General features: G+C 47.1%; 1 protein-coding gene across 1 annotated transcript in view; it reads left to right on the top strand.

Moving 5' to 3' along the window:
• Nucleotides 1–12,467, top strand: part of LOC114024071 (obscurin-like) — a 291,936-nt gene that overhangs the window by 12,643 nt on the left and 266,826 nt on the right. The window contains 6 exon segments of the mRNA XM_027836906.1: nucleotides 375–644; nucleotides 787–1,047; nucleotides 2,658–2,963; nucleotides 4,749–5,015; nucleotides 5,949–6,227; nucleotides 8,402–8,674. Of these exon segments, the coding sequence (XP_027692707.1) occupies nucleotides 375–644; nucleotides 787–1,047; nucleotides 2,658–2,963; nucleotides 4,749–5,015; nucleotides 5,949–6,227; nucleotides 8,402–8,674 (1,656 nt within the window).

Genomic DNA, 12,467 nt, shown 5'->3' with positions numbered 1-12,467 from the left:
TTTCCTTTCCTTTCCTTTCCTTTCCTTTCCTTTCCTTTCCTTTCCTTCCATCTCTTAGGTTCTGGGGATTTCTCTCAACCACCTGTCTTCTTCCCCTCAATTCTGACTTTACTGCTTCCCCCAATCCCCATCACACCCCTCCTGAGAATATTTCCCTCCTCCTTTCTCCATTCTCAGTTTTGGGGTGTCACTCCCCTGTCCCTCATTTTGTTTGTGTCTCTCCCCATCATTTCTCCCAGGTTTGTCAGTTTCTGGGCATTTCCATTGCTCCTGCTTCCCTCTGTGTGTCTTATTCTTGGGGTCTGTCTCTTAACTACTTGTTCTTTCTTCTCTTTTCCTCCTCCTTCCCCTATGCTCTCCCCTGCCCCCTGCAGAGCCCACTGTACCCTTCAAGAAGAAGCTGCAAGACCTGGAGGTCCGGGAGAAGGAGGCCGCCATATTCCAGTGCGAGGTGCCCCTGCCTGCCACGGAGGCCTCTTGGTATAAGGAGGAAACCAGACTGCGGCAAAGCAAAAAGTACAACATTGAGGAGGAGGGCACGTGGCGCCGGCTGACGGTGCAGAACGTCACCACGGATGACGATGCCGTCTACATCTGTGAGATGAAGGAAGGCAGCAGGACCATTGCGGAGCTGTCTGTCCAAGGCAGGTCCACATGGGCTGGGGCAGGGGTTGGGGCCGTACCGGGGGCTCCTTGGGCTCATTGGCTGTTTGGGGCCTCCAAGAAAGTGGGCAGCAGGTTTATAATGTCCCTCCCTCTCCTCTGATCCCTGCTTGCTCTGTCCAGGCAACATCACCAAAAAGCTCCCGAGGAAGACCATGGTACTGACTGGGGACATGGCCATCTTCTGTGTGGAGCTGGCAGACCCAGCTGATCCCATCCGATGGCTGAGGAACCAGGAGGAGGTCAAGGCTGGGGACCGCATGACCATCACTTCCACAGGCACCTGCCACACACTGACCATCAAACAGTGCTGCCAGGAGGATGCTGGGGAGATTGCCTTCCTGGCTGGCCAGTGTAGGACCTCGACCCAGTTCATTGTGTCCGGTGAGGCCTGGAGCTGGGACCTCAGATAGGTGTGGGGGGGAGGGGGGGAGTAGAATCCAGGCATGTTAGATTTTTTTCTGGACACTGATTCCAGAAGCCTGCTATGGCAGAAAGAGTTCTGGCTTTGGAGAAGGAAAGACTGGGTTCAAATAAAATTCTGGCTCTGCCACTTGCTACCTGGGAGACCCTGGGTGAGTGACTCAGCTTCAGTTTCCACATCTGAAAAGTGAGGGGTTCGGACTCAGTGGAGTTTAAGGTCGTCTCCAGCCCTTGATGGCTGAATGACATGTTGGAAGAACACTGGCTTTGGAGCAAAAGACTTGGGTTCAAATCCTGCCTTCCACTACCCTCCTTGTGCCTCAGTTTCCTTATCTGTAAAATGAGGAGGTTGGGCTAGATGTCCCTTCCAGTTCTAAACCTGTAGTCCTCACCATCTGGTCCCAGGTCCTATGATCCTATAACCCCCACCATTTATCTTTCCCTCTCTTTCCCGGGACAGACGTGATCAGTCCCACACACGGACGACCTGGCCTGGCCACCTGACACACTGCCTGGTGTGATGTGGGGCCTCCATCCCTAATCCTAAACACCCCTATTACAAAGAGGTAAACAAAGAGTTTACCTCCCGGCGGCCTGGTGAAGGAGACAGTCTCCTGGGCTGTTAGCCTCATTTTACAGATATGCAAACAAACTCAGAGAATGACTCAGTCAGAGGCACATAGCTAGTGAGCCTCAGATCTGGGATTTAAACCTAGCTCTTCTGATGACAAGCACTGTGTTATTCCTACTATACTGTGTTACCTCTCTAGATCTCTATACTGGCTTCTCATGGTCCTTGATGCCACTGTTCTGGCTTTGGGTCATGGCACTGGCCTCTCCATGTTCCCTTTGGGAAGGAGCATATATTAAACTCATTCACACTAAAATGTTAGGGACTGCTCAGTCGGGCAGCATGAGAGTACCGGGAGGGTAGCTCAGGTTAGTGGGAAAGGCACAGATGTGGTAGTAAGGATACCTGGGTTCTAATCTCAATTCTGCCACTCTTATAACCTTGGGCTCTTCTCTGGGCCTCAACCTTCTTTGTCTGTAAAAGGAGGAAAGCCTGTCATATAGAAGGAAGGTTTGTCATATAGAAGAGGAAGCAGATTCATTCTGTGTGGTCCCGGAGGACAGAACTGGGGCCAGTGAGTGGACATTATAGAGAGAAGGATTTGGGGCTGATAGAAGAACTTTTCGAATTGTGAGATCAGTCCCACAGTGGAATGGCTAGCTGTCTTAGGAGGTAGTGAATTCCCTATCCATGGAGGTATTCAAGCACAAACTGGAGGCCCCTTGGGGAAGCTATAGAGAAGATTCTTGCTCAGGGGTGGTTTGGACCTAGTGATTGGTGGTTGGACCTCCAACTCCGAGATTCTTAGACTCCTAACTTCTTTGTATTCCATCACAAAAACATCCCACGGGAATTCCCAAGCTGTAAGCATGGCCCCCTTGTCTTGGTCTCTGGAGCTGGGTGCGGGAGGTGGTGGGCGGGGGGCTTCCCAGAAGTGACTTCCCTTGACACACTCACCTTTCTTCCCCATGTGTTTGTGTGTGGGTGCTCTTCCCTCCAGCCCCCAGGAAGCCTCCTCCGCAAGCCCCCTCCGAGCCCTTGGTGAAGGCCAAAACGGACAGCTCTGTGACTCTTGGGTGGTCCCCGCCACAGCTAGACCGGCCCATTGCCATTGACGGCTATCTGGTGGAGAAGAGGAAACTGGGCAGCCAGAAGTGGACCCGGTGCCATGAGGCAGAGAGAGTCTCCACGCTCGAGGTGACTGTGAGCGGCCTGCTTGAAGCAGCAGATTATCAGTTCCGAGTGGCCGCCGTCAACAGCTTTGGCCTGGGCCCCTACCTCGAGTTTCCAGGGACCATCCACCTGGGTAAGGGAGTGTGGCGGCCCTTGGTGAATGGGGAGCCATGAGGGGAAGGTGGGGGGAGGCTGAGGACAGAGCAGGGGAGCAGAAAGAGCACTGAGCTTGGAGTCAAAAAACCTGGTCTGAAATTCTGGCTCTGTGACTCTGGGCAAGTCACTTCATGGCTGTGAGGCTCGGTTTCTTCCTCTGTAAAATGGGGATAATAATCCCTAGCCTGCCTGCCTCACAGGATTGTCATGCCTTGTAAGCCTTAAGGAGGCTTAGAAATGGGAGTTTAGACTATCCCTATGTTTTTGTTCCTTTCTTGGCTTCTGCTTCTCCCCAGCCCCAGTGACGTCATACCCAGGGCCTCAAGGCCCCACAAGTTCTTCCCACTCACTCCCTTGGCATCCTGGAAATCTGCCAGGTACCCTGGGCACAGGCAGCCCTACCCTCTCTATGAGGTGAGACAGGAGGACAAGGGTGTCCTTCTCCAACAGGGAAGCCAGAGTCTGGCTGAGAAGGAATGGAGACTGTGCCTAGACACCCCAGAAGGGGATGGACAGGAGGGCCCCGAAGGAGTTTCCTAAAGCTTGGTCACTGGTTCCCCTTGGGTCTGTAAGAAGGGACTTGGGGGCCTAGTCCCAGGATGCATTTCTTCTAGCACAAGGCTCTTTGGGCAACTTGTTTTCTTGAGAGGTGTTAGAGGCTGGGGGACAGAACTGGGCTTCAGAAAGGTATGGAGAAGGGAAGAATTAGGAGGGCATGTGACTGCCATCTTCAAATATTTGAAAATCTATCATATTGAAAAATTGGAACTGGAGTCTGGAAGATCCAGCTTCCAACACTTACTAGTTGTGTGACCCTGGGCAAGTCACTTAGCCTCTGTTTGCCTTAGTTTCCTCAACTGTAAAATGGGGATAATAATAGTACCTGTCTCCCAGTTTTGTTGTAAGGATTAAATGAGATAATATGTGTAAAGCAGTTAGCATAGTGCCTGGCATATGGTAGTCACTAAATGAGTGCTAGCTATCTTTATTTTGTACATAAGGAAAACTTGTTAACCATTAGAACTGTCTAAAAGTGGAATCAGCCTCCCCAGGAGGTAGTGAGTTCCTCATCATTGTAGGTCTTCAAACAAGTGCTGTACAGCCCCTCACCAGGGATGTTATAGAAGGTATTCTGGCTCTTTGGTTGGCCCCAGGGTCCCTCCTTTCTTTACAATGATAGGATTCTCAGAATTGCTCAGGGCAACTCTCCGATGTTCTATGAGAGAAGTTCTGTTTGTGATGGAAGAGGGAAGATCTCAGGGCCCTTCCTGCCCTGGGACACCACTTGGAGGGCGTCTTTAGCCTTCTTGGGTCCATTACAGAGCTGGCATATTTTAGATCGAGGGTTCTTAGCCTTTTTTGTGTCCTGGACCCCCTTAATAGTCCAATGAACCCTATGGATGCCTTCTCAGAATTCTGTTTTGTCACCTATATTCATAATGGAAGGAAACGCTAAAAATTCAGTTAGGGGTTAGTAATTAAGTAACAGAGATGTAATTTTTCCCCATCCAAGTTCACAGGCCCCCTGAATTCTATTCATGGACTCCTTGAGGGGTAGTGGCGGCTTGGATCCAGGTTTTGAAGGTGTGGAAGGACATAAATTAGCTGAGATTGGGTGGGGAGACCTGGTGGATGTTGGGCGAGTCTTACTCACTGAGGACCATTAGTTCTCTGCTTTCCCCTTGTCACCCTTTTGTCCAGAGGACCCCAGATTTGGGCTTCTCCCCAGGATTGACCTAAGATCCCTTTCATTTCCCCGCAGAACCCCAACTGGCTGTAAAGACACCCCTGCGGGCTGTTGAGGCAGTAGCTGGTGGTGAGGTGACTTTCACTGTGGACCTCACCGTGGCTTCCTCTGGAGAGTGGTTCTTGGATGGACGGGCCCTGCCGGTCAGCGACATATACGTGATTCGTTGCAAAGGCACCCAACACTCCCTGACCATCAGCCCGGTCCCCGCCAGCCTGGATGGTGCCCAGCTCAAATTTGTGGCCAATGGCATAGAAAGCAGTATCCGGATGGAGGTCAAAGGTAGGCCTTCAACCTCCTTCCCAACATACAGACATACCTGGTTTCAGGGAGATCTGCTAGCTAGGGGCTGTGGGTCCCTTTTCCTGAGCCCCTACTGGGGCCTAAATCCATTCAAAAGTATTTAAGTGCTAACTATGTGCAGAATACTGCTCTGGATGACCAAGGACGTACAAAGAATAGTGAAAAGGGCCCTGGATTTGGAATCAGAGGTGCCTGGTTTTAATCTTCACTCTCCTGATTTACCAGCTGTGTGACCTTGGGCAAATCACTTAAACTTTCTGAGGCTCCGTTTTCTCATCTGTAAAATGGGGGTAAAAGCACTTTATTCCACAGATCATTCTGAAGAATGCATTTTATTAATCTTAAAACACTATATAAGTGTAAATTATCACTAGATGTACGTGGAAGACATTACTGATATAAAGTTGACAAGACTGGATTTGGGGCATGAGGGAAAGGAAAGGGTGAAAGATATCTCACATGCACAGTTGTAATGCTTATCAAATGTGCAGATGACCAAAAGCTGGCTTCAGGCCACATCTAATAGATTAAATTTAATTGGGAGAAGTGTCTTAGACTTTGGCTCAAAAAGCTGACTTCACAAGTATAAACGAGGGAGTTATAGCTAGACAACAATTTGTCTCAAATCCTCCCTCCTTCCTTCCTTTCTCCCTCTTTTCCTTCCTCCTCTTCCTCCTTTCTTTCCCTCTCTCCCTTCCTTCCTCCTTTCTTTCTTCTCTTCCCTCCCCCTTCCTGTTCCCCCCTCCCCTTCCTTCCCCTCCCTTCCCCCTTTCTCCCCCCTTCCCTTCCCTACCTCCCCGACCCCTCTGCCCCCCCTCCTTGCTCTGCTCCTCTGTTGTCTCTCCCCCCTGGCCGGCCCTCTCTCTCTCCCTCCCTCTCCCTCTCTCTCTGTCTGCCTGGTGGCTCTCCCAGCTGCCCGCGTGCGCATCACCAACAAGTCGGCGGCCGCGGTGCAGAAGATCTCGGCCCGCCTGCACGAGGAGGCCCAGCTCTTGGCCGAGCTCTCAGACCAGGCTGCGGCCGTGACGTGGCTGAAGGATGGCCGGGCCCTGCCCAGCGGGCCCAAGTATGAGCTCCAGGCCACGGAGCAGCGGCGGGTGCTGCGGGTGCGCGATGTGGCCAGGGATGACGCGGGCCTCTATGAGTGTCTCAGTCCCGGTGACCGCATTGCCTACCAGCTCTCTGTGCAAGGTGCGCGCGGGGCTGGGGTGGGAGCGGGGAGTGGGGACGGCTTCCCCCCCCCACGCCAGAAGGGCCTCCTAGCCCCAAGAGTGTCCTCTGAGATGTGACCTCCACCCCGTACCCCTGCCCTGAGCCTGCCCCAAACTGACCCTCCCCACCTGCAAGAAACCTACCTTTCGAAGCAGACTCACAGTGTTTGTGGTGTGAGAGACATAGCTCTGAACTTGGAGTCGGGAGCCTTGGGTTCGAATCCCAGCTGGGAGACTCCTAGTAGCTGAGTGAGTCTTAGGCAAGTTACTCAATCTCTCTGAACCTCAGTTTCCTCCTCTGTAAAATTCGATTAATAATCCTATCTACCTACCTCATGGCTTTTATGGGGAGGACTTTATAATAGCTAACATTTATATAGCATTTATTATGTAACAAGCATTTACAATTATTATCTCATCTGATCCTCACCACAACCATGGGAAGTAGGTGCTGTTATTATCTCCATTTTTACAAATGAGGAAACTGAGGCAGAGGTTGTTTTTTAGGCGACTTGCCCAGGGTCAGTGGAATAGGTAAGTGGCTAAGGCCAGATTTGAACCTTGGTCTTTCTAACTCCAGACCTGGCTGCTCAGAGATTTATTAGGGTCAAAGAAAAAACACCACAGCCTGCATTTGGGGCACAAGCCTAATCAGAAGCAATTTTATTAACTAAAATGATTTTTATTTAGAGAGAGATGTCCAAACTGACAGTTTCCTCTTGTCCTCAGGCATCTCTTGAATAAAAATACAATTCGTTTTGAAGTCATATTTTATAGGATTCTTTAAGAAAGAAAATTTCACAATTGAGTTTGAGCGATAATTCAGAGTTCTGGAGAACAGCTTCACTAAACAGAATAGTCTCTTATAATGTCCAGGCATCCTAGAGAATCATTTTCTAAACTATTCATTCAGGTCCACAGGGGAAGGCAGACAATAACTTTAACTAGACTAAGGTATTTCCCTATCTAAGTCTGGTTTCCCTCTTAATCCATTTTCTGGAACTCTAGCCTTTGTTCCTAATCTTTTGCAGAGATTTCTGAAAGAAGAGGGTTAAGCTTAATGGGGGCAGAGAGGTGGGGGAGGGGTATAGAGGATTTATTGAAAGGTATTATTTCCCAGAAGAGTTGGACACAACTGAACAATAATTATTTTCAGGAAGTTTAGTTAAGTACTGATAAGATTTCCTTCATCTAGGTAAATCTGGAATGGATTTTAGACTGGAAAAAGAATTCTTTCTCAATATTTTTGTTAAGAGAGGCCTTACTATGTTTACACAAGAAAAAGTAACTGAAAAGGCATGTTATGACATTTTATTCAAATGTAAATAGTTGTAAAGCAAATTTAAGTGTATGGATAATACTAATTAATAATTAATAAAATAAGAAGAAAAGACCTGGGATTTTTGTTGACTATCAGGCAGTAATGTGATCCAGCTGCTAAAAATGTGATTGAGATCTGAGGCTACTGTGAGAGAAGCATCATGTCCAGAGCAGGGAAGGGTCTGATCACAACTGAAGCACCACATTTGGAACTGGGAGCCACATTTTCAGAAGGACATTGACAGAGCCAAACATGTCCAGAGAAGGGCAGCCAGAATAGCAAAGGGATCTTAGGCCATGTCATCTGAGGTTTGGTTAAAGAAGCAAGGGATGTTTAGCCTAGGGAAAAAAAGACTTCAATGGGACATGACTGGTGCCTTTAGGCAGTTGAAGGGTTTATCTTGGGGAAGAGAGATTAGATTGTTCTGCTTGGTTCTACAGAACCAGGAGCAGTGGGGATAAGGTATAAAGGCAAATTTCCAACTTAATATAGGGGAAAACCTTTTAATAGTTGTTCCATGATACAATGGACTCCCTTATAAGGAAATGAGCTCCCTGTTACTGCAGATATTGAAGGACAGGAGATTCCTGCATTGGGCAAGAGGTTGGGCTGATTGACTTCTAATATTGATAAACACTTGAAAGCAAGATTTTGGGCAATAGAGATAAATGAGAAATGCCTCTAAACAGTGAGGCCAGCATCTGTGGTGACTAATGGTATTTCAATTATGACTCCCTCATCTCTCCTCCTGCCCGTACTCCTCAGCCCTTCCCCTAATATTTATCTAATTTCAGTTTCTCAGGACATTTACCTTGTTGACCATATGGTTTCAGATCTTGTCCATTTCCTACACAAAGATGTGGCAGGAGGATACGTGGAAGCTGTGTTGGGGGGCCAGGCCCAGTTTGAGTGTGAGACATCAGAGGCCCATGTGATGGTGCGTTGGTATAAGGATGGCACTGAAATCGGTCGTTCCCAGCGCCTCTCCCAAGAAGACAAGGGAACAAAGCACCGGCTGGTGGTAGGCATGGTCACCAGACAGGATGAGGGCACGTATGCCTGCAGAATTGGTGAAGACATACTGGAATTCAAGCTCAAGGTATCTGGTGAGTGGTGGGAAAGCAGGAAGGAATCTGGGTGGGAGAGCAGCCCCCTGAGTATGGCAAGTGGTTATTATAATAGTGCATTAGGAGTTGGCTCATTGGAAGGAGCCCCATTGTCTCTGGTCTTCCTTTCCCATCTTTCTCAGTCCTTTCTATCTTCTCCAGTTTTCTGCCAATGCTTTCCTCTATTTCTCCTACTCTTTTTCTGTTCTCCTTTCCCCTTTCCTTTCTAGAAGTTCTTGTTCATAGATTCTTATCCTTTAGTGGACTCCATTCTAAGTGCTCATCGTCACCACCATTTTCACCACCATCACCGTCATCATTACTACCATCACCATCACCACCATCACCATCACCACCATCATCATCATCATCACCATCACCACTATCAATGTCACTACCACTACTACCACCATTAGCATCAGCATCTAGAAGTCTTTTTAATCTTGTAAATGTATGTGGCATTAGTGTAGTAAAGACTGCCAAACACATAGCCTACCTTTATCCTAGAGGGACTCCAAATTTGGGATAGACAGACTGATTTGGATATGCTGGGGATCATGGAGTTTGCACAATCACTTAATTTTAAAAGCTCAGCGCTCAAGACTATTTTATCTCAGATACACTTTTTCTTTTCTTCACTTTTTGGTGAGGCAGTCGGGGTTAAGTGACTTGCCCAGGGTCACACAGCTAGTAAGTGTCAAGTGTCTGTGGCTGGATTTGAACTCAGGTCCTCCTGACTCCAAGGTCGGAGCTCTATCCACTTCGCCACCTAGCTGCCCCTTTCAGATACACTTTTGCCACCACTAGGGTATACTGCTGTCATGGGACCAATAATGACTCAGTTATGAAATTATCATCCTACCAACCTCGGCTACATCATAGTCAACTCAGAGAGAGAGAGAGACACTTAGCACGCTTTTCTGATCAATTATGTTTTTAAAATAAGAATAAAAAAACCTTGTCCTTATTAATGTAAGAGAAGGTTAACCTGGGGGACTCCTGATCAATAAACTGCTGTTTTAATATAGCAGGGTAGTTATGAGGGGAACCTCTGATGATTTACATGCTCCATTCTTCTTGAGGAGACTACAGAGTTTGGACCTTTGTCAGAAAAGGGCACCTCCCATGGAACCGGACTTGTGGTCTGTCTGCCTCTTTGTTGAAGGACAGAAGCCTAGTTAAAATGAAACTGCAGCTCCTGACCGGTCCCTTGAAGTCCCTTCATTGTGATGTTTCTGTTGAAGAATTGGTCAATATGAAGCATGAGGGTGAACTTTCAATTGAGCTGTAAAAACAGGATCAGTCTCTTTTTTGAGTCTGTTACTTTTGAGATTCTTTGCCAGGGCATTCTGTTCCTTGGACTTCCAACAAGGTGAGGAGGGGATTACAGTTTGTGTCTTTCAGCAAGGAGTTGGAGCCTCACGTCTCGCTCCAAAAGAGGTGCCTCTTTCTGACAAAGGTATCCATCCTGAAACCTCTCATCAAGAAGAATGGGGCATGTAATTGATCCGAGGTTCCCTTAATCACCACCCTGATACATTAAAACAGCAAAGTCTAACAACATTACAGAAAATATAATTTAAAAAAACATTCCCATGGAGCAAGATTTAAAGAAATCAAATTCAAATTGATAAAGTCACGATTCAATTGTTTTTTTTTTCCCCACTGTTCTTTAAACAGAACAGCTTACTTTTACCCTGATTCTCCTCCTCCTCCCTATTCCTCCAGGTTTCAGTAAAATGTTTCTTTCTACTTCAGCCAAAATGCTGACTATCCTGGGTTTTAGAGTTAGAATGCTTCTAAACTATTTTTCCTGGCTACCATGATGTAACAACTCAGATAAATAGACCTGTTGTCATTCCACAAGAATTGCAGATAGGAGCCACAAGAATTCAAAGGCAGTTAGATAGCTCAGTGGAGAGGGTGCTGGGAGCTAGTCAGGTAGATCCAAGTTAAAATCCACCCTCAGACACTTACTAGCTAGCTGTGTGACCCTGAGCAAATCATTTTACCTCTGCCTGCCTCAGTTTTCCTCATCTCTATAATGGGGATAATATACCCCCAGGGTTTTTGTGAGGATCAAACGAGATAATACTTGTAAAGTGCTTTGCAAACCTTAAAGCTCTATACAGATTTTTAGCTATTGTTATACAACTAATTAATAAGCTAGTCTTGTGATTACTCTTGTAATTTCTGTAGGCTCTCCTATTCTGCCTTCTCCCGTGCTTCTTTCTCCACAAATGACTGAATCTGAAGTTTATAGTCATATCCTGTCTTCTGTGTTAGCTTTCTATGAGACAAGATTCTCTGCCAGATGACTTTCTTCCCAATCAGGAGAAGGGCAGTAATTTTACTTACTTAAAGGAAGGAGAAATCTTCCCATTTCCCAGATAGCTGCCATCTATGGTGTTTCATGATTAATGGGAATACAATGGGCCTCCTTAACAAGGAGTCACCTGTCTCCCACACAGAATTTGGAGAATTTTAGAAGCTTGAACTTTGATCCAAAACTGCTTTTTAGAAAAAAAAAATCAAATAGAAACCAAACCAAATATAAAACTTGAACAGAATCTTTAAACTCATAGAAAGGGCTTTTAAACATGGGACAGCACTTCACTGAAGGCAACGTTGACAGATCTCCCAGGCCCCCAGAGTGGGCCACCAGGGCCCCTGGTTCCTAATTCCGTGGCCCTCCAGCCCCAAGCCTGCGGCTTCCAGCTCACCCACCTTCTCTATGGTCAGTTCTGCTTTTTGGTCCATCCCACCTGTTACTCTGTGTCACCAAAAATCTTTTCCCAGGACAGCTGAGAAGGCTCTGGAGGGAATCAGAAAAGAGAAACCATTAGAAACACGATCCCATCAGCTGACTGACCTGTCACCTTGGAGCCAGGCTTGGGGGTGGATTGGAAGGTTGGGAGGGTAGGGTTGAAATAGAAAGAACCTGGCAGGACTGTTACTTTAAGGCAAGCAGAGAGCAGCTGTTTTCAGTCTCCATGGGAGATTCAACAAGAGGGAAAAGGGCTTAGGATACAGCATAAAGGACTTCAGTTAAACTTGAGAAAGAACTTCCTGGCAGAAGAGATTTTTAAGGAAAAGGGGAGGTGACTGAAGAGGGCTTTCACTGGAGATGAAGTAGACCACCAGCTTCCTCATCCTCAATCAGAATATGGTGATTGATTAAATATATTCTTATTGACGTAGAGGCAAGAGGATAAGCTAGGTGACATTAGGAGGTTCCTTCTGGCCAGAGAATCTAGTAGCGGTGATGGTGGCACAGAATGACCCCTTTAAAAGAAAACTCAGTTCTCTTGCCCTATGTGGCTCAGGAGGAGGACTGTTGTAAAGGTGTCTTCAATTAAATTTGATCCACTTCATTTCTGTCCAGTTCAATTTGACACAGAATAAACGTTTATGTGAAGAGCACTGTGATACATTTCAGGTGAGCAGAAGGTGGTGACAGAGGCATACAGAAATGAAAAATCAAGTAATCCCTGACCTGAGGAGTTTGCAGTCTAAGGTGGGGTAGGGATATGACATATATAAAAGTAAGGAGGGTTTGATAGAAGGTAGACTGGGAAAGGCACAGAGAAACTGGCAGAATCAGCATACCAAAAGATCTCAACAGGCTGGAATGATGACCCGAATCTGATGAAATGAAAAACGGCTGGGAAAAATGTGAAGTTCTTCATCCGGGTTCCAAAAGTCACTTGCAGCAGTACAGAATGAGGGAAATATGGCTAGAAAGTAGTTCAAATGAAAAAGACTTGGGTGTCTGAGTGGCCAGCAAGCCTGA

The sequence above is a fragment of the Vombatus ursinus genome, unplaced genomic scaffold, assembly GCF_900497805.2.
Source record: "Vombatus ursinus unplaced genomic scaffold, bare-nosed wombat genome assembly UNPS02014820.1, whole genome shotgun sequence".
NCBI classification, from domain to species: Eukaryota; Metazoa; Chordata; class Mammalia; order Diprotodontia; family Vombatidae; genus Vombatus; species Vombatus ursinus.
Note: the sequence above shows the minus strand (reverse complement) of the source record. Positions and strands in the feature narration are given on the sequence as shown.